At 51.7% G+C, this 26,616-nt stretch overlaps 1 protein-coding gene and 1 long non-coding RNA gene across 2 annotated transcripts; both read right to left on the bottom strand.

Annotated features, from left to right (window-relative positions):
• Positions 1 to 736: 736 nt before the first annotated feature.
• On the bottom strand, positions 737 to 18,432 carry PIGR (polymeric immunoglobulin receptor). Its single transcript, XM_041761317.1, has 11 exons — positions 18,272 to 18,432; positions 11,909 to 12,005; positions 10,432 to 10,776; positions 8,413 to 9,066; positions 6,815 to 7,147; positions 5,915 to 6,238; positions 4,868 to 5,039; positions 4,381 to 4,502; positions 3,388 to 3,519; positions 3,190 to 3,260; positions 737 to 2,111 (listed from the first exon to the last, which is right to left on the bottom strand). Exons 2-11 carry the CDS (start codon positions 11,949 to 11,951, stop codon positions 2,016 to 2,018), a joined length of 2,292 nt encoding a protein of 763 aa, XP_041617251.1. The 5' UTR covers positions 11,952 to 12,005; positions 18,272 to 18,432; the 3' UTR covers positions 737 to 2,015.
• Positions 18,433 to 22,357: 3,925 nt separating this feature from the next.
• LOC121494684 lies at positions 22,358 to 24,585 on the bottom strand. The gene is made up of 2 exons (XR_005988845.1): positions 23,691 to 24,585; positions 22,358 to 22,895 (listed from the first exon to the last, which is right to left on the bottom strand). It is a non-coding gene; the product is annotated as an uncharacterized LOC121494684 (long non-coding RNA).
• Between the last annotated feature and the right edge of the window lie 2,031 nt (positions 24,586 to 26,616).

The raw sequence follows: 26,616 nt of genomic DNA, 5'->3' as shown, positions 1-26,616 counted from the left end.
GGCAGGCTTAGAAGCACAGTGTGTCAGAGGCAGTATGTTTGAGATCAGTGTGGAAGTAAAGTTTCTGCCCCACATCAGGCAGGATAGAAGCCTGGAAAGAACCTTCTCCCAGAGGGAATTCTCATGTACAGAGGCCCTGAGGATGAGTCTGGCATGGGGTTGGGGCTTACAGGACATGACAAGGTGCAGTGCCAGAACCTAGGAATGGCCTTGCGGACAAGGGGGTCCTTTATGTAATTGCTGTTCCCCAAGACACTTTGGGTCAACTGTTCTAAAAGCTTGGTTATCATTTAACTAGCTTCTAGTTAATATTTCTATGGAGGGAGTTGACTCATTTGGTTACTTGATTTTTTATTAATAGCCTCTCCATCTGGGAGGGTACCCCAGGAAGTTATGAGATTCAAGGTCAAGTATTCCATGGATGCTTAGCAAAGATTTTTTTTTTTTAATGCCAAAGAGAAGCACAGTTACATTTGCTTTTGGTGTATTACATTCTGTAACACAGAACTTTAAGGTCCTGACCATTGGTGGGGACCCCAAACACTTCTTTTATTGAAGATCATCTTGGTCCCAGTTGTAGGCAGTCTGCTAGCCTCCCTCAGCCCAGCATTGGAGGTGGGGGAACTTTGACTAAGGGCCACAGCGTGGGGGGCCTAAAAGTGGGACCAAAGCAAAATACTCTGAAGGGGTTGTCTGGGAAATGGAACGTATGGGGACAAATGCAGTCTGAGCCTTCTTGGTGGCAATCACGGTCTTTAATTATCAATGAAGTCACATTTTTGATTTGTAAGCGAGTGTCAGCTGGTAGGTGCTGGTGGAAGTACAGAGCTCAGAGGGGAAAAGACCTTAAACCTTAGCTCTTTGGAGATCAGCCCCTCCCTGGCGTCATCAAACACCTCCTTTCCTTCCCTTTGCTTGGAAACTCTTGGCATAAGTGGCTTCACATAAGTGGCTTATCCACGTAAGTGTATATAAAAGAGTGGCCAAACACTTTTTTGGGTCATCTGAGTGACAGAAAGGGAAAAGAGTCCTCCTCCCTGGGAGGGGGAGGGGGGCATGCGAAAGACCAGTCTCCATTATGTTTTTCTCTTCTTCTTCCTCCTCATTATTCTAAAACTCTGCCTCCATCAGGAGTGCAGGGGCTCTTGTAGAGAGATTCCTGGCCAAGAGGACAGGAGACGCCACCCCTGGTTTTGACACTGGTTTATGCTACATGGTACCTTCGAGCAAACCTCTCCACCTCTCAGGACCTCAATTTTCTCTGCTGTGAAGTGGTTAGCATGTGTGTTTATGATTCCTTGTGTGTATGCCCATGTTACATGATCCCTCAGGCCCTGGGACTCCAGACAGGTTATGATTTCTCCCACTATGGGCGGAGGTGAGTGTCCCTGGTGAGGATTTCAGGCCTTGGTGAGTATAACTATACTGAGAAGAACTGCAGCTTCCGAGGATTCAGTGGTGTTTACCTAAAGGCTGTTGGCTGGGTCTGTGGTCTCTGTCCCAGTGTTTAGAAGAGCACCTTGATTCTAGTGCGTATCCAGATATGTATTTGAAGGAAAAGAAGAGAAAGAAGGAAAAGATGGAAGGGAGGAAAGAAGAGAAGATGGAAGGGAGGGGGACATGGAGAGAGGGAAGGGTGGAGTGGAGAGGACAATCCCGTTGAGGATCCCACTAGAAATGTGCAGAAAAGCCTTCTTTCTGAACTTAGCGCCCCACCCATGTGATCTCTCTTTTTTCTGAAAGGTGCCTCTAAGATCTTAATTCTCCTTCTATATCTTGGGTTCTCTTGTTAAAAGAAGCTGCAGAGGGAACCCCTCTGGACCCCTCAACCCCACCAGGAACAGTTAGGCCAGGTTTGGGTACGAACTGAGTAGGGACCAGCAAATCCTCTGAGCGCAGGTAGGAAAGTGGAGTGTGAGTGCAGTGAAGCCCCCTGGAGCTGAGGTCCCCTGAGGATCAATATGATTCTGAAGGCGATTGTCATGAGTGGTGGGAGAGGAGAGAGCAGCTGGCGCCTAGGCTTCCCCGTGGCCCTCCTGGACGTCAGCAGCCATGCTGTTGGTCTGGAGCAAGAAGGCGGTGTAGGCCATGTCGGCTTCCTCCTTGGAGGACTAAGGGGGCAACAGGACAGGAGTCAGTGTTTGGGACACTGGCTCAGGGGGTGGGGGTGGGAGGGAGAGTAGGCCCTAAATATCCTGAATCCATAATCTTGGCCTAAGCAATCCAAGCCTGTGTTGCCCTATTGCTCTTGTTCTAGCTCCCTGTGCTCACCAAGGACTAATTTTGAGAAGCGGAAAGTTACAGTTTCTAAAAATATCTCCCCTTGTCTCACTACCGTCTTCTGACACATAGAGTGGAACCACCTCTGTTGCTGGGGCCTGTCCCCGGAAGCTCTGCCCACACAGTCCACAAGCGAGGTGCTCTAGACTGGTGTTAGCCACATTGGTTCATGTTTTTCTTTTACCACCTGCTCCGAGATGGAGCTTGGCAACGACACAGAGCTGGAGGGGAAAGCCATCTCCAGGACCAGCTTAATCCCCTACTTGTTCCAGATTTGGGGGGCTCTGCTGCTTCCAGGGAGAGTCCATACGATAGCAAGCATTAACACCCTGGGATTAAGGAGACACAGGGGGTAGGAGGAGGGTGATATGTGACCCAGTGCCAGGAGTCACTTCTGGTAGGATCGTGAGTTATATGGCACTTGGTTGGGGCGGGGAAGGGCTTCTGGTGACTACCAAATTGCCCAGTGCCAGCAAATGTCTTTCAAACCCAAGCAGAAGGCTGGTCCTGAGCAAATGCTCAAGGGAGGCTGGGTGGCGACAAGTGCACCGGTTCGGTTCGGCAGCCCAGGAGAAGGATCCACCTAATCGCCAGCATTTGACATTTGACCTTTCCCACCCTGTGTCTGCAGCGTCTATGCACTTTCTTCTTAACCCTCAGCCTCGCTGCCTCCCACGTGTCGCAGCCCATCAGCTTACCCCCTCCCCTGCCTCAGCCACACAGGTGCCACAAGCAATAAGGCACATCTTGTCCTCCAAAAGTTCTCCCGAGCACGATTTCCACTACCTTCCCTATTCTGACATCAGCCCCCCGCACGTTGAGGTAGTTTCTTCTGAGGTCGAACTGCTGTCCCTCATGTTGCACTTCCTTGTCACACAATGAGGCCTCCCTCCCCCTCCTCACTCTTACTCGTTTTGCCTTCTTGGGTTCTTCGGACTCCATGGTCTTCTCGGTGGTGGTGGTGGTGGCAGCACTGCACTCTGAGGAGCAAGGGGGGGAGATTAGCCTTCACTGGCCTTATATTCCCACCCCAGAGGCAGGGTCAGGTCTAACTCTTGCTCTCCCAGGGAGGGGTGTGGTCAGGCATTCCCCCAGGGAGAGACCTACCGTCATGTCCTTCGAGAGTTGTCTCCTGAATGACTTGAGAGGCTCCCATGTTGTCATTGGCACCAAAATCCCTGGAGTTCTCAAAGTCTGACATGCTAATGTCGGTCCTGTAGCTTCTAATGGAAATCCGGTCTGTCCAGGAGAAAGAGGAGTTGGCGGAGGGACAGAGGACGTACGCGGGCAGGATGTGCTGCCTCTGAGGGAGCCCCGCAGCATAGCTGGAGGGGGCAGCACGGCAGGTCGCTCGGCTCTGACTCCGACCCAGAGCAGAATGGAAATGATCAGAGTCTCCTTCACCCTTCCCTTCTCACGGAGAATCAAGACTCAACAACCCCTGACCTTTCTTTCTCTTTTCTTTTTTCTTTTTTTAAAGATATATTTATTTACTTATTTATTGAGAGAGAGAGAGAGAGAGAGCGAGCATGGGAAGGCGATGGGGCAGAGGGAAAGTGAGAGAAAGGGAGAGAAGCCAAGAGCGATGCCCAATGTGGGGCTCAACCCCACGACCCTGAGATCATGACCCGAGCTGAAACCAAGAGTCAGATGCTCAACCGACTGAATCACCCAGGCACCCCAACAACCCCTGACCTTTCAAAGCATAGTGCTTCCTTCTGTCCTCGCATCAGCCCGGTGAGACACTTATTACTATTATTACCCCAAGTCCTGGGGAAACTGAGGCATGAAGTGGGGATACCCGAAGTCACACGGCCAGCCAGTTCTCAAAGTAGGCCAGAAGCGTCATTCCCCCTGCACCCTGAGTTCCTCCTCCTGGCCTCTGAACCTGGGCCCTGAGCCATCACAGGTGGCCTTCCAGAGACAGCAGCGCTTAATGGGGATTTCGAGTACGAGCTCATCTTTGCCCACCCCACTTTCCCAGAACGCTTTCTCAGGGACCGTGGCAGCCCCACGCTGAAGGCAGCTAAGCACCCCGGTGAGGCCCAGAGGCTCAGGATTGGAGATGGAGGGTGGGGCAAGGGCATCCCGGGTACTCACCGACATTCTTCCTATGCCGCGCTCTGAGCACCGCCACTACCACGGCCCCCACTGCCAGCACCAGGCCCAGGGGCAACAGGGTGGAGAGAAGCACTTTGGAGCTCCCGCTTTGTCCTGCGGAGCTGGAAAAGGGACTGAGTTAGTCCCTGGAAGGGAAGCCTGGGTCCCAGGATGTGCCAGCAGGTTGGGTCCCACTAGCTTCCGTTCCCTCCTCTTGATACAGCCCCCCAGCTCTCCTCTTGAAAGGACACTTTCCAGACATGGCAAAGGTGGGGACTGGGCCTTCTCTGCGTCTCAGGCCTGGGAAATTGAACTGAACAGTGGACACCACCTTGGCCGCAGGAGAAGGGTAGAGAGCACCACCGGCCCCTCCTGCGCACAGACCAAGGCAGTGAGGGCTGCCCCACCAGTGAGAGGCACACAGGCTCTCCTCCGTGGTCCCCGCGGCCCAACCTCAGGCCCCCTCCTCTGGGAGGTTCTCTCTCACCTGCTGGTGTCCACGGATGCTCTGTTCCCACCAGCAGCATCTCCAGTCTCCACTGCTACGTTGTCTACCGAAAGCCTGGGATTCTGAACGACTTCGCTCTCAACCTTCCGGACATTTGACTCTACCGCCTCCTCACCGGGAGCAGCATTCACCTGGCTGACATCTTGGGACCCTGGAAAAAGACGGGGGGGGGGGTGCTGGATTATTGTTCTTTCTCTGTTTTCACTCCTTGAGGTTAGGGAATCCGAGGAGAGGGATTTCATTAGCAATCACCACACCAGGGTGAGGTCTCGAGGCTCTTAGAGTCCAGGAGAACTAGAAACAGATGGCCCTGTCCCAAGGGCCTGGTCCCATTCGCACCAAATTCACTTCCGTCTATAAGGCTCCACGGCACAGACCCAGCTCTGCCTAAGGGCTGACCCATCATTTGGAGACAGGGAGATTTTTCTGTTTTTGAAACCCTGCCCCCAGGTCTCCTGATGGCAGGGCTGAGTGCAATCATGCTGCCCCCTGCTGGTAGCTTGGCAATGGGCCCCTCAGTGAACCAGACCAGCGGGACCCAGACATAGTAGGATTTCTAGAGGGACTAATCATACCCCATAGGGATAAAACATTTCATGCGACGTATTAAAAAGAGCCTTAAAATGCAAACATGCTAGAAGAAGTTGCCTTAATTTTCTCCATCAGATCTTATACATGAAGATACCTGGCTCTCTTTTGAGAGTGACTTTCAAATGACTTTGAAATTCCACTGTGTAGAAGATTTCTTTTATAAAAAGGGCTTCAAAATAGCTTGAAGGGGGCAACCATTGGATTTGTCTTGAAGCTGAGGCTGTATGGCAAACCCATTTTTTTTTTTTTTGGTTTGTACGTTTATTTCAGATGCTCCTTAAGGAGGGTAAATGAGACTAGATACAGGATAAGTCTCCTCCTGCTTCCAGTTTCTTGTAGCCAAACCTGGGAGCCACCTCCATTGGAATAGCTGGTAGGTAGGAGGCTGCTCTGGTGTCCTGGGGAGCACAGACCATCTTGTCTTCAGAGACTTACCTTTTACCCTCTCCTTGACTGCCACGTAGACAGCCATGGTCTCTCCGTACCGGAGGCCGTTCTTCACTCCACACCAGTACCAGCCTTCATCCTCTTTGGAGACTGGGTCCAAAGACAGAGAAACGATCTGGCTATTCTGGTCACAGTTCACGAAGGCATCGCTGGGCCCTTCGCCTTGGCTGGGCAGGATTTTGCAATCTTTGTTACTCCATTTGCACCAGTATTTCTCATAGGAGTAGTACTTGCATGGGAAGTGGCAGGGGAGCTTCAAAGTCTCTCCCACCAAAGCAGTGACATTGTTGGGCACCTTGAGGCTCGGTTCTCCTAGAGCAGGGAGGGAGAAAGAGATAGGCACACAAGTTGGCATTGGTGATACTGCAGGAAAGTGGGTATGGCGGGGACCTTTGGGTATGGCGGGGCCTTTGTCCATGGCCTATTTCCTCTCTGGATAGCATTATAAATAAATACATTATACTGGATGCATAAAGAATGTAATTATGTGCCCATATAATAATTATTATTGATGACCCTCATGCATTAATCTAGACTAACACACTAATCTAGACTCTAGCACATTGACCTCAGTTTGCTTTCCTTGTTCTTCTCTTCCAGACTCATACAAAGAGCTGTACTCTGCTTCAGCTGGTGGCACATATACTGTAAAAGAGGCCAATGTTTTTGATAATAAAAGGTGCAACATGTGGTAGTTCGGAGAGCACGGGGTGTGCACAGGAAAGGGTACCTGTTACAGTCATGAAAACGTATGTCGACAGGTGGGCCCTCTCCTGAGGTCTGTCCCATCAGTGAGATGGGAGGAAGGTGGTTGAGGGAGATGTCGCTGCTGACTGGTAGGTCCTAGGGCTGCCCACCCCCCTTCCCTTGGCCCAGTTCAGCTCTTACCTTCGACAATCTGGAGCTTCACCATGGACCTCCAGTGAGTATCGCCGTTGGTCAGACACCAGTAGAAGCCAGCATCGTTGGCGGTGAGCTGGTTGAGGATGACCGTGTAGGTGCCATTGCCTGGCTCTTCATGCAGTGCGAGCCTGCCCTTGTACTGCTCCGTGACCCCCCCATCACTCTCCACCAGAGATTGGCATAGGCCATTTTGAGTGTCTTCCCAGCGACACCAGTACTTCAGGCTGCTTGTTTCCTTAGGCTTGTAGGGACAGAACACCGCCACAGAGCCTCCGACCACACCTTTCACCACAGAGGGGCTAGGAGGAATTACGGTCTCTAGAAGTACAGGCAGAGATGGAATGGAACGTTACCAACACGGTATAGGCCGCCTCCTCCCCATGGTCTCCGCGAGGGTGGAGAGTCAGGTGTCGATTATTTGCCTCATTCTGCTCAGAAAATGAGAAGGAATTTCCTAACGTCACAGAGCCTGGAGCTGGAGACGTGCAACCAGACTCCAGTGACCTTCACCACTCGTCTGGGTCTCTTGTTTCCTCTCCCCATCTTATTCTGTGCAGAGGATGGGAGGAGTTTAAGGAGAGACCATCAGTTCTTCTCTTTGTGCTTCTTATAAAATCTCTCTCTATCTAAGTTTTTGGCTGTTTATTAGCTCATCCCGTAACAATGACCAGATGGTGTTTCTCCAAATTAAGAAAATACATTTAGGATTTGGTGCGATTTAAAATATAAACTGTGTAGCACAGAAGCTTTACTTGCTGAAGACCCCGAGGGCCATCTCAGAAAAAAAGATGGCCATTCTCCAAAAAACTAAAGCTGACATCCAGTGGGAGCACTGGAGGACTGAAGATGCTGAGGAATGTGGTGAGGATCAAGCTAGATACACAAGTGACGAGCAAGGAATGGGAGCCCCTTAAGCAAAAAGTCACAAGTGACAATCAACTGCAAGTACTGGTTTGCTGTTTCTCATGAGGGTAACTGTGCAGGTTGCTCCCAGGTGAGAGGCAGCAGGGATCGAATGACTTCACCACCTTGCTGGCTTGCCAAACTAGAACTGAGTAGGCCAGGTGGCGGAATAACAGATACCCCTGTGAGATGTTGAAGGGAAAAGTTAGAGGCTGGGGCATTGCCTTCCTGGGAGAGCGCTAAGACCAAGATAAGCCAACCCTTCTCCCATTCGAATGTGAGGGATGAGGTGCCATCCTGCTCAAAAGACAGGGAGAAGGGACAGGTGGCCCTTGCAAGCTCTGCCATGGCACTGGGATTCCATGCTAAGTCCTCATAGTGGCTCTCTGAGCCCCAAACAACCTGCAGTCTTGCCGCAATGAGGAGTGTCCCTTTCCTACTCATTAATCAGGGACAGCTATCACAAGGCCTTTGACAGAGAAGAATTAGTAAATAATGCAAGGCTGAGACCGTGTTTTCTTGCTCTCCTGTCCAGCTGTCCACATAGCATGCAGTTTAAGGCTCGATGGGGAGCACATGACACTGGCGACTGCTGGATATTGGATAGACTCACGGGGTATGAGGCAGGCACCCACCTGCTGGGCTGACTCCCCTCTTCCCCTCCCCGTCTCAGGTCTCACCTTCATTGACAAAGAGTTGCCAGGCCTGGATGGGTGAGCCTTTGTGAGGCTCGCCATCAGAATGGGCACCACACAGGTAGTTCCCTGCATCCTCTTTCCTCAGGTTGGTGATATGCACGCTGAAGGAGCGCTTGTTCTTGGGAATGAGCAGGATCCTGCCCTCAAAAGACTGATCCTTCTTCCCCAGGGTGTTGATGACCACATCGCAGGCTTCCTCACTGCTCATCCGGCACAGAAATTTGGCCATATTTTCCACGTCGGAGCCCAGGGCACAGTCAAAGATCATGGAGCCCCTCAGATCTCCATAAAGCAGTTTAGGCTCAGGCTTCAGCACTTGGAGGTCAATGTTGCTCTTCTCACCAATGGTATCTTCCCCAATCTGGCAGACGTAGCTCCCAGCATCACTGAGCTGGACTTGCTTGATAATGAATCTGAACGTTAATTGGTCGGTGCCCAGAATATCGAGCTTTATTCTGTCACCATAGTCAGAGTTGACTTTCCCAGTGGAGTCAATGACCGTGACACAGCCCTTGTCTGTCTTCTTACACACAGACTTCTTCTTCTCAGAATTCTCAGGCTTGAAAGGGCAGTTGATGGTCACTGTGCCACCCAAGTCAGCTGTGTAGACTTCAGTGTCACCTAGGGGCCCAGGACCTGCAAGATAAGGGGTGATTTCACTTTCTTGCAACACAGGGCAGCTCAGTATTCCCAGTGGGGGTCTGGGTGTGCCTATCACCTTCATTGCCCTCCTTCCCAGAGGGACACTGTCAGAATATGTCTTCCAAGACCCAGCCTTATTGCCGTCTCCTCCGTGAAGCCCCCCCACAAGCTGACACTAGTCTCTTCTTCCTCTGGGCTCTCATGACACTTATATCTGTCTCTCTTATTACAATCTGATCTCGCATATAGTTAATTATGTTCCCCACAGTCTGGAAGTCCCTTGAGAGCAAAGACACGCTTTACACAAGCTTGACTCCCCTGCAGTGCCAGGCATGATGCCAATACAAAGTAGGTGCCCAAATTAACGTGTGTTGAAATTAAACAGAATGAATGTTCGTATAGGGTGATGGATTTCAGTACGTTGTGATAGAAATTTCTAAAATTTACAACCGTCCAGACATGGAATCAGCTGCTTTGTAAAGTAATGGATTTCTGCCACTTAAAGTGTTTAATCAGATGCTGTATATTCATTGTCCCCAGCGTTCTTCCAAGCATCCTGTATAGGGTCAATTCCAAGCTCTCCTCAGCTCCTAAAACTCTTCCATTTTATGACTCTCCATGACCACCTGAATGAACTCTTTATTCAGTTCACAGATAACACTGGGCATATCCCAAAGGAATAAAACATATCTTTGAGAATCCTTCCAATTTTCTTCTCTTAAGACCTCTTTCTCTCTTAATTTCCCTGGATTATCTAAAATGCCCTGTGTTGTTGAACGCTTGTCAGAAAGATCTTTCCTATTTTTCTCTTTCCTCAACTAGAACAGGCTTGTTCAGTGGACCACTCCTTCAGGAACTGATCGTTTAATTTATGCTGAGGGTGTTGATGGCCTAATGGGTACCAGGTTAAAAAAAAATGCATTTCGTAAGAAGCCTTCTGGTGACCTAAGTTCTTAATCTGAAGGGTGCACTAATGGCAGGAATTTGAGGATCCCTATAAATCTCTCCCTGCCTTTTCTGTCTCTCTCAGCTCAAAGACCTCTTGCTACACCTACAGCAAACAGTGAGAGAACTTGTCCTCCTGATGCTCTTCTAAGCTACTGCCTTGGTAAAACCCTACAATGTTACAGGCCTTGAAGACCTAGAAAGTGTACCCATCACCCCCAAGGAGGTCCCATCTGTCTCATTTCCAGGTTCTATTATGAAGAGTCCTTGCCTCTGGGAAAAGAACTCACAGCCTTCCCTACCCCGTGCCAGACACTCTTCCCTCTCAGGCAATTCTTCCTCAAGCCCTCCCATTGCAACTGAGATGAGTCCCTCTCACTCTTCCAGAGGAGTCCAGGGAACCTGGGTTCTTACCCTTGCTGACTTCCAGGCTCACATCAAAGGACAAGCCTCGGCTGTTAATGCCCAGACCACACTTGTAGCGCCCAGAGTCATTCTGGGTGAGGTGGTCAATGTTCATCACAAATGTGCTGCTGTCTGGGAAGTTGGTGATGTTGGCTCTGCCCTCGTAGTCCTTGGAGACGTAGCCGTCCGAAGAGATGAGGGTTGTGCAGCGGCCCTTGGCTCCCTGTCGGCACCAGTACTTCCGGGTATGCCGGTTGACAGAGGTGGCCGGATAGTAGCATGTGATGGATGCTGAGCCACCTTCCACACTGTTCACTTCCTGGGGACCGAATATGGGACTCTTCGTGGAGACCACTGTGGGGACAAATGACAGAGGTTTTCTGAGGCCCTGGGAGGTAAAGCCTACTGAAAAGATCCAGATAGCCTGCCCCAGGAGATGAATATTGCCCCCAGCACATGTGCCTTCTGTGGATTATTTGCTGTGTTCTACAGTGGGACAAGTGCTACTAGACAACGCTACATGACTTGCTGCAATTGGGTAAAATGGTTGATTAATCATTATTAAACTCTAACTGTAACACATTAAAGATCACCATTTTAAGGACAATGGAACAGCAAACTTATTTCGTGATATCCTTGTTCATTAAAAAAAGGGCATTTTGGGGATCCCTGGGTGGCGCAGCGGTTTAGCGCCTGCCTTTGGCCCAGGGCGGGATCCCGGAGACCCGGGATCGAATCCCACGTCGGGCTCCCGGTGCATGGAGCCTGCTTCTCCCTCTGCCTGTGTCTCTGCCTCTCTCTTTCTCTCTCTGTGACTATCATAAATAAATAAAAATTAAAAAAAAATTTTAAAAAAAGGGCACTTTGTGGGGACTACCCCATTGCATTTGCTATTCTTTCTTTCTTTCTTTCTTTCTTTCTTTCTTTCTTTCTTTCTTTCTTTCGACACACAGAGAAAGAGGCAGAGGCATAGGCAGAGGAGGAAGCAGGCCCCCTGCAGGAAGCCCGATATGGGACTCAATTCCAGGACCCCGGGATCACGTCCCGAGCTAAGGCAGACGCTCAACCATTGAGCCACTCAGGGGTCCCTATTTTCTTATATTTCCAAAAACATTTTGTAGATTCTTTTCTCTTTTTCTTTTCCCAGATTAAAATATTGACAGCAAAGAAGGATAAGTCATTTCCTCAAAACCCCAGAGCAACTTATAAGGATGTCTGGTTCGAGGTCAAGGTCTTTTTTCCCCCCTCCTGGGGAAGACCTGGTGAAGACTCCTGGCCTTGAAATGAGGAATTGCCATTCCTGTTCCAGACCCCCAACACTTGGTCATTGTGGGTTTTTTTGAGACATGACCTTTCTGCATCGTCTGTGTGACTCCTCCTCAAGGGAGTGCAAGTTTTGAGAGTGACATCCCTGGGTATAGGCATGATTTCAGCGTTCCCAGGGAACTGGGTCCTGGAGGGATGGGCCAGGGCCTGAAAGACGCACCTGGAAAGACAGCCAGCAGGCAGGTGAGGAAGAGGAGCCTCATCGCTAGTGGCTCCTGAGGGGGCTGTGCCACCCAGGTCAACTTCTTTGTGGGAAGCTGAAAGACAACAATACAAAAGATGACAATCTTGTATTTTCCAAGGCCAATTAGGCCGTCGAGTTCCTGTAACACCTGTTTGGTGTTGTACCTCCAGTAACTGCCATAAATCCTTTTGAAAGAATGAATGGCTCCGCCTTTCCCATTACACTTCCAAGTCCCATTATCCCACGGTGCTTTTTATTCCTTAATAGTTATGTGTCGATATTTGTCTTCTCAACTAGGCTGCACGTTCCTTTTGGGGTAAGGACACAGGTGCCATTTTTCCTATGTCCCCATCTGGAAGGCATGGTCCTAGGCAAGATCTGTAAGATCTCAGGAATAGCTCACTGGATGAATGGTTATAGCAACAAGCGGCCCCATCTCTCTGTTTCAGCTGGGGCAGGGGGTGCAGTCTGAGGGTCCCAGGGATCGGCCTCACTGCAGCCCAGAGGAGGAAAGAGGGGGACAGAGGAACGCCACTTTCCCACGGACTTCAGTAGGCTTTAACCTTCGGAGTGGACTTGACAATGAGAGCATTAAGGGAGAAAACCATGTCAACAAGCACAGGGCAGTAATGAGGACCTATAAAGATAAGGAAGCTCTAAGCACTAGGAAGCCCAGGGAGTGATCTCCCAGCCTCCCCTTACCACCCTCACCCCTGCTCCCGCCCCCAGAGACTCCCTTCATTTGCTTGAGCCAAAGGCAATAGAGCTGTTTGTCTTGGTTATTTCTTTTCCGTGGGGGAATTCCCCAGCAAGGAACCTTTTTATTTCCTTGTGCAGATAAAGGCACTCTGTTTCTCCAGTTCTTTGGAAGAGTGAGGAGTGTGGGTTAGGGAAGGAGGGCACAGATATGGGTGTCAGGTGGTAGCCTGACGTTTTCTTGATTCCAGTTAATTGCCCCGGACCTTTCATATGAGGCCAATGATTAACTTCTAGGGTAGGTTCTTAGCCAAATGCCAGCATCAGCTCCAAACTGGATACACTCGGGAGATGCTGGCTAGGGGAACCATCCGAGGGGACACTACGGGTCACCATGAGAGAAACTTCCAGGTGGGACCAGATGTCAGAAGGCTGAGAAGTCTGTCTCCTCTGGAAGGCTTGGAGTGGGCCGGCTGCAGAGACCCAGGGAAATTACCACCTGCAGTTTGCACTGGCCTTGAGGGCAATGACAAAATGCCACATGCTTTTAAGAGTCAAGCCAGCAGTGCTTTCCTTCGTTATGGTTCCTCTTCTCACCTTTAGATAAGCAAGCTCCTTAATATTTCTCTGAGACAAGAATAGGTCTTCCCATGGGCTGAGCTGAGGGATGCAGTACCTCCTCTGGATTGATAAAAGTGATTTGCTTGCAGTTATTGAGAGGCAGATGCCTGCTTTTCCCAAGTGGGGAGCGGGCCACAACTTCTGGCCCAGGCTTCCTCCATTTGTGACCTGCTTAAATGGCTGGGAATGTCCACCTGGGGAGAGGATGCACACACGGACCCATAACCCTTTGCACAGCCTCAGGCCAGGGACAAGAGCATCAGGTGTGCACAGCTGGGAAGGCAAAGCAGGCAGAGAATGACTTTGGTGAGGAACAGAGTATAATCACAGGGGAGATGATGGGAGGGCGAGGGCGCCCCCACTCTCAGGACTCTGCTCAAAGTCAAACTTGAAGCACAGTTTCTCTGCCAGCAGCTGAAAGGACCCTGGGACTTGAGTATCATTAGAGATCCCTTCCTTTCCAAACCACAATTCTCTCAAATCTGGGAAATTCATGTCCCAGGGAGGCACTGGTCCATGGTGGTTGGAGCTGGTTTAAATAATTTGCTTAAGGAAAGAGCATAAAATTTATTGGGCACCTACTATGGCACCATTTGGCTTTGCTAACTGCTTTTCTTTTATGACTTCATCCATCATCACAGCAACCCAAGAGGTAGATATAATTATCTTCATGTTGTAGATGGAAGAGCTAAAGGTTGGAGAGATTTTTGGCCCCAAGCCCCACAGCAGAATTGGGTTACTTAGATGAGCAGAGGGACCTGTCCTTTGGGGAATCTACATAGGCTAGGGTATCATGCATGGAGGCACTTTTTCTTGTCCTCAGAACAGGAGTTGTTCTTTTTCCCAGCTAGACTGGGATATCGTAAATCATTCTCATGTTCCCAAGTTGCTATCTCTGACACATTTATAACATGTCTACACAATTGTGGATTGGGACAGAGTTGTAGGCTATGCTGGAAAACAGAATTTGTTACCTTAAAAAACTAATCTAGCTGGTTCCCCTTCCATTATTAGAGTGACTGAACTTCAGCTCTACTAGCTTGGGATCCAAAACTTTGTCCATCGAATCTATAGTTTCCTTTTTTATTCAGAGGGAGAGGGATCTCCTGGACAAGGGCTTAGCATGGCTGCTGGTGGACCATATGGCCTTTAGCCACTCTGAGCTTTTCATCTGTTTGGTACAGAGCAGAGGGTCAGTCAGGGTTATCACAGCCCCTCAGGCTTGAGGGAGGACAGAAAGTGTGTACTACAGAGACTGAAGCCAAGTTGGCAATTTCTGGCGACTTTCTGTGAGTGTGAGCTTGGAGGAGCAAGAAGTTTGGAGCTCAGAGGAGTGGGGAGTGACTGGCCTGGCTGGGGATGGGGCTTTTCTTGGCCTGGACTGAGAGGTGCCTGCCTACTTCTAGGAGAGGCACTGCCTGAGTCCATTTGGGACTATCCCTTCTATCTCCCTTGGGTGCAGGAGCAGAGCATATACTAGAGTGATCCCAGAAACTGCATTGTCACTAAGGGAGAGACAGCAGTCTGTGTGGTTTGGAAGGGCCTCAGGCTTGAAATGACAGGTAGGAGCTTAGGAGAGTTTATGTGATTTATAGAAGTCCTGGAGTGTGGGAGACTCTCCAAGTAAAGGCAATGTTGGGGGAAGGGAATAAGAATTCTAGAAGGCAAAAAAAAAAAAAAAAAAAAAAAAAAGAATTCTAGAAGGCAAGAAAATAGAGAACAGTCAAGGGGTCTGAAGAATGTATGAGCTAGAAAGATCCAAGACTTTCTAGTCTGGTCCCTGTCTAAAGTAGCCTGCATTAATGCAAAGTTTAAGCATAAATTAAGCATTTGAAATACCAGCTCCGTAAAGCCCTGGGATTAAGCTTCGTAGATTTCCAGACGATCTTTCTGCAAAAACTTAGAACTCTGTTCTTGATTCCATCCCATCCTGATGCCTAGATACTTCTCTCGTCTGCTCCTGCTCCTGGAAGCCAGGGCCAACTGAGATGGACCTCTACAACCCTGAGGGGCCTGCATGACAGCATCTGGCAACGACCAGCTGCTCAGCAAAGTCGAATGGGATTGGAAATGGTTACATCCCCATCCTGTCTGTGGGAAGGGTCAAGTCAGGGCTGATTTCTTTCACTTTGCCAAATGCCTTCTTGGTTTGGGGCATGCAAGGCAGAGTTGCATGAAGAGGAGCTTAGAGGATGGACGAGAACTCAGAGGTCCTGAGAGCTGTCACAGCCCCCAGGAGAGCTGTATCACTTGGGCAAAATATGCTGGCTCAAATGCTTCGTCTGTAAAATGAACATCACGGTCTCTTGAATCTTTTAGAGAGAAAGGCTTCTGTGGGATGCGGGAATATGGAGGGGATAATGGGGTATGCATATGGAAGTGCTTTAAATAGCATGAAGTGCCCTTCAGTTGTAGGAGGTTACAATCACTCTTAAGCACAAGGGTGTAGGGGGTCTGTGCACTTGACTTTCACGGTTGCTGTGCACGTGAGCGTGGCACACAGCATTAGCTTGGTTAACGGCTTGGTTAACAGCTCTCTCACTTGGGGGCTGTGTGATTTGGGGGCAGGGTATTTCAACTCCGGGAGCCTCAAGCGCTCATTTGTAAACTGGAGACAATTACACCGGGTATAGAGAATCATTATAAGGATTAAATGAAACAGCATATGCAATGTCCTTAGTATGGTGTCGGCTTAAAAAATGTTAGTTCCTTTCCCATCTCCCTCCTAAAATCAACACGGTCTTCTCCTTTCCCTGTCCTAGAGTGAGAAGACAATAGAAGTCTGTTCAGTGGGTGTCCTTTGAGGACTGGGGGTGAGCTACTCTGATGGGACCGGCATGGTCTGAAAGAGGAGAGTAGGTTAGAAATGGGAGATATAATTACAGCCAGCATACGTGGAGTTCTTTTCACGTGCTTCCCCCGTGTTTCCCTCACTTGTTCTCCCTCCTAAGGAGAGAGAATAAAATGGGCAAACCCCTTTCACTGATGAGACAATTGAGGCAGAGTGAAAAACCTGCCCAGAGTCACAAAGCTGGTAGGTGACTGCCGTGGGATTCAAATTCAGGTACTCTGGACCAAGAGCAGAGGCGATGCTGTCTTGAAATGGAGAAGAAGCGCTCAGGAGAGGAGGGAGCTAGAAAAGTTAGTCCGGGTCTCTCCTCTTCACTTTTCACAGGAAAGATAGTTCCTGTGAAGAGACACCTAAACCCAGAGGTAGGTGCCAACAGGGAAATTTCTTCCTAAAAGATAATAATAGCTGCTATTTACGTAGCCCCTACCACGTGTGAGGCATGCTATGTTTGTTTCCTGTACCTGGACCCATTGCCTCCAAAACTGCTTCCTACGTGGTCAATGCCAGGGACTTTGGGATCCCAGCCCCAGCCCACCCAGAGACAGGGCAAGACATATCTGAGGAAGGTCTCCGTCAAGTACATGAAGGCTAATATTACTTTTTTTTTTTTTAAGTTGGGTATTTTGTCCTTTTTTTTTTTTTTTTACATGCTGTCAAAAGGTCCCCATGACCATGGCAAAATGGTTATACCAAAATGTCACCTCCATACTTGCTGGGTGACCTTATACCACTCGCAGTCACCCATTCACCCATGGAGGATTAGTTTCCTCAACTATAGATGGGATTGTGACACCTGCCTTGCCTACCTCCTAGATTTGTTTCAGGTGGGAATGAGGTGAAGCTGTGAAAGCCTGCGGTGCGTGACTTCACTACATGGAATTTGCGGTCTTCACACTATTGATAAAATAAAGCCACAGAGGTCTAGAGGTGATTAGAGGCCGGCAATGGTCACAGAGCTAGTGGCTCTCCTGACTCCTGGTTCATTGCTCTTTCTGTTACGTCACCACGTCCAGGGCCAAGGAGAAGGCTGGATGGATGAAGAATCCAGAGCTGGCTCTGGGGGAGCAGACGGCTGCCTTCTACCCTAACCCATGAACGGGCACATCTCCTCTCCAGGAGCTCAGGAACCCACCATTCCCCTAGTGAAGGGGGAGAGCGATGGCAGAGGCGTCGGGGCCAAGCCACCCGCAGTTCTGGTGGCCCCAGGCCTGGGCCAGTTGCCCAAGCAGAGCTGAGGGCGCTGGGAATGGAGCTTGTGCAACCTCTGCACTTGGGGCTGAGGGTCCCGTGGCCGGCTGGGGATGCTGTCGGGATGGGCAAGGGGGAGCATGGAGGGTGGGGGGCCTCCCGGCTGCAGAGCTGGGGGGCGGGTGGAGAGTGGACTCAGAAGGCTGTATGTGCCTGGGAGGGGCTCGACCCACCTCACCCTGGGAGGACCTCCTTCCCCCACGCTGGCGAGGGCAGGGGGATATGATGGGGCCTATGATGCCTCCGTATGCAGGAATCAACTGGAACAAAGCTAGGTTCAAACAGGAAAGGATCCCAGAGCCCCTCTGAGGCCCTGAAACAGGGGCTGCAGGCGCCCTCCCCAGAAAGGAGAGGTGGAAAGCCTCCAAGACCAGAGGGGCACCTGCTACGCGCCGGGCACGTGGGATGCAATATCTTATCCAGGTCTCTGTGGTGCTCAGTGAGTCCTGGGGTACCTGAGCTAACTTGAAAAACACCCAACAATTGTCATTTTGCTCCCGAGGTTACAAAGCAAAGTGACACCTATTTTCTCATGCGAACCCTGCATACCGGAGTGAGAGGTATTATTTGGATCCCCATTTTACAGATGGAGGAACTGAGGCTCCGAGAGCTATGGGGTGACTTGCTTAGGGTCACAAGGATGAACTGCGGGGGAGTTAGTCGGGAATTCAGGGGACGAAGTGACTACACGTGCTGACCATGGACATTCCTCCTTCCCAGCAGCCGACACTTCGCAGAGAAGGGGTGGGGGCTCCCACGCACACGCGCGCCCTTGCTCACCTCTGGGCCATGGCCCTCTGCTCCCCGACTGCTCGCTCAGCCACGCGGGCTGCGGCCCCCCGAGGGCTGAGGGTTGCCTAAGCCACCATCCCAGGCCCTTCCCAGACACATCCCTTCGCAGACCCCGGAGCAGCCACACTTACTTTATGCCACTTTCTCCTCTCCTGGCAAGTCGGTTTCGGGGGGCGCAGCCCACTGGCCAGTCCACAGCCTGGGGCTTTCCCAAAGTTGCCAGCAGGACACCGGATGGTGCTGCCAAAACTGAAACTGTGTGCAGGGCTTCACCCACACCTGGGCTCTTAAAGGGACACTCTCCCCGAGGCCTGGCGGCCGGCCAGGGCCACGTGACTCTCACAGATCTCTTGCTTTCCTTTCCTTTCGGCTTTTCTGACTGGTTCCATTTGCTCCCCTTGACCTTGGGGAGGCCGTTCCCAGGGAACCCTCCATCACTGCAGGATGCAAGACAGAGTATCAAGCATGAAGAGCCTATTCCGCCTTTTTCTAGCTGCAAGATCCTAGGCAAGTCACCTTTATATATATATATATATATATATATATATATATATATATATATTTTTTTTTTTTTTTTTTTCACTGAAAAATGGGATAGTAATCCCAAACCTGCAGGTCGAGAGTGTAACCAGATATTAGATGTAAACCCCTGGTCCAGGTGTGGTATGAGGTTCCTGTGCAGGTGATGGGGCACAGGTGGCAGGAATGGCTCGCAGTCCCTGGCCTCATGCCCCCCCCCCCCCGCCAAGTCGGGAACCCTCAACGTCCTGGGGTATTTCGCCCGGAGGAGGTCTTCTCTTCACACATCTTCTGAAGAGCCCCCCACTTTACCAGCCCCAGTGCTTCCGGGAACGCGTGGGACTGTGGCTCTTCCCACTTCGCTCCCTATGCAGGTTAGAGACGGGCTGCTTCTGGGCTCGCCTGCAAATGGTGGACCTTAGAGTCCCGTTGGGACCCGGGCTCTGGGCCACAGCAAAGTCGGTGTTGGTGTCCCGAGCTGGGGCAGGGGGTGGAGGGGATCCTCCTTCCCTCTGTCAGTGAGTCCTCGGTTGTCTCCCCGACGTGATCCGGTTAGGCCTCCCAGAGGTGCCCAGATGCTCTTAGCAGCCCCATGTCACACCAGTGAAGCCCACTCCCCAACACACACGCACGTGTGCCCCCGCACCCCTCGCCACACACCAGCTCCCGCACCGTCCCGCCCCATCCTACCTGTGCAGGATGCCCCAGGCTCTCCCTCCAGCGCCCCGCAGGCCGCAGCCCAGAAGGGGAAGGAGGAAAGGAGAAATAGAGTCCCAGAGAAACACAGGCGGTCAGAGCCCCGGGTCTTATTTTAGCTCACCCCTCCCTCGGGAGTGGATGTTAACCTGCAACCCTACAGCTGATGGCAAGACTAGAAATTGTATTTTCGAGCATGGAGCTTGATTTCAGACCCTTCAGCGCACGATCTGACTAATGTAAGAAAATAAAATTCCTTAGTCACTCCCGGGCAAGCTCGGTCCAGTTCAACGAGCTCTGGGTCGTTGTCACCTGACTCCCGATTCAAAGCTGAGCCTCGACTGGGACTCAGTTTCCCTTTCGTCTCCCTTCTCTCCTCTCGTTCTGTTAAGTCTGGGGTGAATGGGGCAGGGGCAAGGGGGTGGCTCTACGTCACTGTCGGGGCTCTAAGAAGGAATGTCCGATTATTCTGACCCGGCTCTGTCGCGGTTCTACGCCGGCTTCCTCCTGGGGCACGAACAGCCCTGTGCTCTGAGATGTGACTTGGACTGCTGGTCAGTGGCCCTGGGCCCCGCTCATCCTGAGACTCCCTGTGGTCCACTCCGTGCCGCCCTTGTCCCTACTTCTAGGCTCCTTCGGGTAGGACTTTTGCCATCTCCCAGCCCTCCACTGCCTTTCAGGTGGATGCCAGCGCCTGGGGCTGGCCTGCACCCTCCTGATGCCGTGGGGGGTCCTGTGCAGCAGGCCTTGCGCTCCCCTGGCTCCCCCTGGCCACTGTTGGCATGTAAGTGGAGCAGCAGCACGAGTGGGCAAGACCGTGGACCCCTGGCCGTGCTCGCAGGACAAGCAGGGTGCAGGTCCCTGGCTCTGGCGCCTCCCAGCTACTCGGGACACCTCCACCCCTGTTCATCTCCCGACCCCTGAAAGGCCCCGCTGTGGGGCTTGGGGGGCACCCAGGTGCACAGTGGCTGGGCAGTCTATCTCAGGGGAGCCTAGGAGCAGGCACGTGGGAGGGGAGATGGGGGTGGTGGGGGCACGGGGCTTGGGCAAGCCTGGCCTGCCAGGTGGCAGCTCCTTCCACAAGCCCCCCTTCTTGCGCTTCTCTCCTTCCAGACCCAGTCAGCAGGTACCGGCTGTTCTCTTGGTTCCCCTTAACTCACTTTCCCAAGCAGAGGATGACTCAGATCTCATCGTGTGGACTGGAGCAGGGGGCACGGGAGGCCCCCTGGGTGCTAGGGCCGAAACGTGGTTAGTGCTTACAGGGCTGGGGGAGGCACCCCCAGGAAATGGTCACCTCTCTGGCTGCCTTGGAAACCCCAGATCCCCCCCACCCCTGGTTCTTTGTGCTGTACTGGGGAGAATAGGTCACGTTCTGGTGCGTGCTCCCAGGAGTCCCCAAAACTGTCTTGGCAGACCGTGTCAGGCACACACACGTGTGCACAGCCCACCTGGCCTACCGATCCAGCTCTGGGCAAAGAGAAAACCAGAAGTAGAACCTAGGGAAGAGTCGGGAAGTCGAAACCCTGCATCTTATTTTGGGCTCAGCCACATGCTGGTGGTGTGATTGGAGCTCCCCAACTTCCCCTCTGGCGCTGTGGCTTCCCCATCAGGAACTCAGTGGCCCTAAAGCATAACCCCCCTGCCTCCCTGTCCTGCGTGGGGAAGGACTGGCCAGGAGGGGTCAACGGCCCAGCTCAGCACTAACGATGATGAGAGCAGTAATCACACCTTCTGAAGCTCGCGTCACATCATGTGGTTTAAACTACCCCCCCCGCCCCGGTGAAATAATAACACGAGAAGAATATACCAATAATGAGAACTAGGGCTTCTCGTCTGAAGGGACTCAGCAGGAGTACTGGTCTGGGCTCGGAACACACGTGTCCCGGTTCGGGCTCTGCCTCTGACTTGCCAAGTGACCTTGGCCACGTTGCTTCCTCCTCTAGGCCTGCAGTTGTTTCCTCTGCTAAATGGGAGGGCTGGGCCACGTGGTCCTCAAGGCTTCTGCAGTCCTGGGAGTCTGGGCTCGGCTGAGCACGGCCTCTGATTCCCGGGGCTGCTCTAACACATCGCTGTAGCTCCGGCCGCTTGAAACCGCAGAAACGTGTTCTCGGTTCTGGAGACCCAAAGTTGGAATCAAGGTGGACAGAGCCGTGCTCCCACCGGAGGCTCTGGGGGAGAAGCCCCCCACTCCCGCCTCCCCTGGCTTCCGGCTGCTGTGGGATCCCCGGGGCAGCCTTTGGCTCCTGGCTGTATCACCCCAGTCTTGTTCTTGTGCTCACGTTGCCTTCCGCGTGTGGCCTCAACTGTTTACAAGGACACTCTTACAAGGACACTTGTGATGGTGTGTAGGGTCCATTCGGATAATCCAGGATGACCTCCTCATCTCAAGTCCCTAGACTGAATCACATCTGCAAAGACCCTTTTCCCAAATAAGGTAACATTTACAGATTCCAGGGATCAGGGGGGTGACCGTGTCTTTGGGGGGCCACTTTGGAGCCTACTGCAAGCATCTACCGTGAGGTCCAGGGAGATTCCAGAAGTGTGCATCTGTGTTCTCCAAGGCTGTATTCTCTGAGGAGGCACGACCCCACACACTGCTGCCAAGGAGCAACACCAGCTGGGCGGTAGCCAGCATGGAGAGGCAGGGCCGGCTTGGGGATAGCTCACGGGACCCAGAATGCCGGCTTCATATCCGAGCCCTGCCACCTGCTGGCCCCAGGGGACCCTCGACAAGTTCCATAGGGTCTCTGAGCCTTCGTTTTCTCATGTATAAAATGGGGCTAATTACACTTACCCTGTGTATTTGTTACAAATACTAAGTATATTTATTATGTGCAGGGGCTGGCATCACGTAGGTGCTGAGGATTCAGCTTCAAACGAATGGGGCAGCCTAGGCTCTCAGAACAAAGAGTGGTTCCCGCTGATCGAGGAGGAACCAAGGGCAGAGAAGTGGCATGATTTGCCCACGTTGCCCCGATGAGGCAATGACATAGACCGGTCAAGCACCAGGGTCCTCCAGCATTAGGAAGTTTCTTCCACTTCCCAAAGCCTCTACTCTCCAGATGGATCTTTTGAATTGTGCTTCCACGGGCGGCAACAGACTTTGATTTGCACCTTCAGTGCATTCAGGGAAGACTGGAGAGGACCAAGGATAGAGGCCTGTGCAGGTCCAACCCTACGGGCTGGTGTCATCAGCTGGATCCTCCAAGTCCCTGGGTTGACCCCGCTACCCATAGAGAAGGGGAGGCCCAAGCGGTGGGCTCCTTCCCCAGACGTCCCCTGCTCTCCTGGCATTCTGGTGTCCCTCGCTGCGGATGGCGCTTATGAACGCAGCGTTTGCCAGCCCAGCGAGATAAGAGCGGGCAGATGAAGCAGCCTATCACTGCTGTTTACTGCCCATTCTCTGCTCCCATGTGCAGATCTTTGGCTGAGTCAATGTTTAACCCCATCTGGAGTCAATGTTTAATCCCAGGCCAGCCAGCCCCAAAATCCGGCATTCCTCAGCAAACCAATCATACAGAGTCATTTCAATGTCGATCACTGAAAAATAGAATTGTGACAGTGAATCCACCAAAGCTAAACATCAAGCCCCTCTCCCCGTCTTTGGGATTGTCATGTCTAAGCAGCCCTCCCCTCACCAGCAGCAGGTAACATTCTGGCAATTCCTGGGCCTAGCTGTCCTCGATGGGCAGGAACACAGCATGTGCTCTTCCTGTCCTGGGCAGCTCCCCCCGCCTGTCCTAAACCCCGGGATAGGGACTATTACCCTTGGTGCTTAGCTGAGTGCTGCTGGCTGGGAGGATGGGCCCTAGTGTGGTCGTGCCAGGAGTCCCACTGTGGAAGTGGGCGCTCCAATAGTCTAGTTGGTTGGGCTCAGGTAGGCTTTGGGGGAGTTCTTGAGCCCAGACGTATGTTCAGAGGCCTGAACCTCTTCCCAGGTGAGCTTCCCTGTTAGGGAGTAGGTGGGGTGGGGGGGAGGAGATTAGCTATAAATACTCTGTATTTGCCTGGCTATTGGGTGATTTCATAGAGGCTCCCCAAGGCTGTTCTTAAGGAGCTGGGAGCATGACATCTGTGACTGGCCAGTGTCATGTCAATGGCAAGAACAACCTCTGTGAGGGACAAGCCGGAGGATGGCCAGCTGGGTGGTGGATACGTGGAGAGCGGGAAGGAAGGTGGTTCTGGTCACTGGAGAGTGTTGGGGCAGGCAGCTTCCTGCACAAAATACGCATGAGAGCCCCAGAGCTCTTCTTTCTCCTATGCACACTCACTGAGCCACCTTTCTCCCTGACTACCTGCCTCCCTGTGTCATGGCCCAGATGTCCAACCCCTCACCTGTTTCCCTAATTCTGTTCACTCCCAATCAGAGAGTGAAAACATTTCCTCAGAGGCTCCTGGGCAGGGAAGGGGGGGGTGTCTTCATCATTTGGGTGGTGGGGCAATGAAGGCAGAAACTGTAGTCGGAGTGTCTTGCCCCGAGGAACCTGCTGTGAAGAGCAAGGGGTAGTGAAGCCGGGTGGAAAGTTGGCCGTGGGCCAAAGGCTGTCTCAGTTTCCCCGGGGCCAATCCAGGGCCCCAGAGACTTTCATTCTCTGCTTCTGAGAGGCAGGAACAAACGAACAAATCTTTTCAGAGGTTACCAAACTGCTCTCACTGCTCTCTTGGCCTCTCCCACCTCCAGACCCTGGCCAGGCAGGGGCGGAAGGAGGAAGACTTTTAGAGCAGACATCCAAAGTCAACAGGCAGCGTGTCAGGTAACAGGGCCCAGCCCCTCTCATAAGCCACTGGGGTCCTCCTGTGGACTTGCAATTTCCTTGTTCCTGGTCCGAGCCTGGCCTTCAGCCCACCGTTTGCCTGTCAGACGGCCACTGGAAAAATATCCTCGGAGATCCCCTGCAGCCCATGCCCATCGGAGCCTTAACATTCCCATCTGTGCAATGGTGTACAATCCGCTTTTTTCTGGTGCTGTAAACCATGATTAATTTTGAGTTGTCTGCGCCGCACAGGTGGTGTAATGTGCTGGCAAAATGAAGAGTTTAGGCCCGTTGCATTCACTCACCAGTCTGTCCTTCCAATGCCAGGCTCTGAAGAAGCAAAACTCTCCGATGTCCTCTCCCTGAACTCTCTTGTCCAAAGTGCAACATCTACACTTGCAGGGCAACTTGGAAAATGCCTTTGGTCATGGAGGTCCGGGCTCTCCTCCTCTTAGCTAAGATACTCAGGGTCAGGGAGGCAGGAACTTACAACATTAGGGAGAGAAGTGGCCCTTTTTTGACCTTCTAGACTCAGAGCAGAGCTGATAGATCTAGATCAAGTCAGCAAATAAGCAAAGGTTGGGAACTCGGACAGAGGTTAGAAATGGTGGAACACAGAAGACACCAGATGCTAACCAAGGAATGTGTGTCCAATAAAATGGGACCGGGGGGGGGGCGTGAATAATGGCCCTACTGGCCCCGTGCCTCAGTGTCCCTGATTTCTACATGCTTCCCCATAGTGGAAGTGTGGCATAGTGTCCCTTCCTGCCTCTCTGCTGCCCTTCTGGGCTTCAGCCGACCCCTCGGAGAGCAGGTAGCGGGGTGACCATTCATGCTCCTGCTGATAGTGAAGGGAGCACACCAGAAGGCCAGCACCCGAGAGCCAAGCTGCATCCCTTACTGGGGAGGGGAGAGCTTGGTGGTGCTGGACCCTGCCAGAGGGCCAGATTTCCTTGTGTGTCGAATCTCCATTTCCATTCAACATTTGTCAAGCTCTTAGCCCTGGAGTATCCATCCCAGTGGAAAATAATCACACGATTCACGTCTACTTGGCTGAAGTGCATTATAGATCATTCCATGGAAATACTTTCCTCTTTGTGTCTGACTCAAACTGGTTTTAAGCTGATTCTGAATTTCCCAGACCACACTGGCTGCTGGAGGAGAGGAAGAAACCCCCCAAAATCTTAGTGGAGAACATTGACAAGTTGGGGGGGAGGAGGGGGTCAAGCATTTGCCCCGGGTCACCTGCGATGGATAGATATCCTCACAAGGAGTTAAGGATCTGAGCTCTACTAGCACAAGGCCGGTGAGACCTCGGGGTAGTGACCAAATATATAGCTCTCAGTTCCAGCTCCCTGAACTTTTATACTTCATTTAGCCAGAATAGGAATAAGCCAGTTGGGTGACCAAAGAAAACAAGTTACTGGAAATGATTATAAAACCTTCTACACACAGGCCTAACAGAGGAAAACAAAGAAGGCTCTAGAACGTTAAACAGGAAAGGACCTGATCAGATGCCAGGGCATAGACCCAAGTGTGGAGGAAGAGGGCAGTGTGGGGGTCAAGGATTTAACCATGGAGGTAGACGGCTTTGTGTTCAGTTCTTGGCTTGCCCTCTCCCTAGGAGTGTAACTGGCTTCAGTGTTTGCACGTGTAAAGCGAGAATCATCAGACCTGCCTGATGGAAATGTTGCGTCCAATGCAATGTGAAAACCGAGGGTGGGGGCTGCTGTGTGGAGCTGCTAAAGCAAGAAGCCGCAGCACGAAGAGTTGCGCCCTTGCGGGGAGGATCTGTTCGATCTCAGGAAAGTCCGTGCTCCCTGCATCTTGGATTAGAAATCTCCATGGAGAAGGACAAACATTATATGGTCTCATTCATTTGGGGAATATAAAAAATAGTGACAGGGAATAAAGGGGAAAGGAGAAAAAATGAGTGGGAAATATCAGGGAGGGAGACAGAACATGAGAGACTCCTAACTCTGGGAAATGCACTAGGGGTGGTGGAAGGGGAGGAGAGCGGGGGGTGGGGGTGACTGGGTGACGGGCACTGAGGGGGGCACTTGATGGGATGAGCACTGGGTGTTATTCTATATGTGGGCAAATTGAACACCAGTAAAAAATAAATTATTGCCCCAGCCTTCAAAAAAAAAAAAAAAAAAGAAATCTCCATGAAGACTTCCCTCATTGCAACCTAGTGATGGATGTTTCCCTGCCCTGCGTGACAGTGATGCGACTAGCCTGCTAGCTGGGGATAGAAAATGAAAAATAAAAATTAAAAAATGAAAATGAAAAAAAAAAGAAAATGAAAAACAAATCACGGACAATCCCAAGTTGGTCTACTTCGTCTGTTTGACTCCTGCCCCACTCCAGGCACCAGTTAGGCCATAAAGAAGAGCTGTAAAGACTTGGGCTGCCCCCATTTCCTTCCAGGGGAGAGTTTGACTCACATCTTATCTCTGCCAAGCTCCCAACCGTAGGCCCTGAGACTCTAATCTTGGCTCTGCTCT

Source organism: Vulpes lagopus, chromosome 1 (genome assembly GCF_018345385.1).
Source record: "Vulpes lagopus strain Blue_001 chromosome 1, ASM1834538v1, whole genome shotgun sequence".
In the NCBI taxonomy this organism is placed as follows: Eukaryota; Metazoa; Chordata; class Mammalia; order Carnivora; family Canidae; genus Vulpes; species Vulpes lagopus.
Note: the sequence above shows the minus strand (reverse complement) of the source record. Positions and strands in the feature narration are given on the sequence as shown.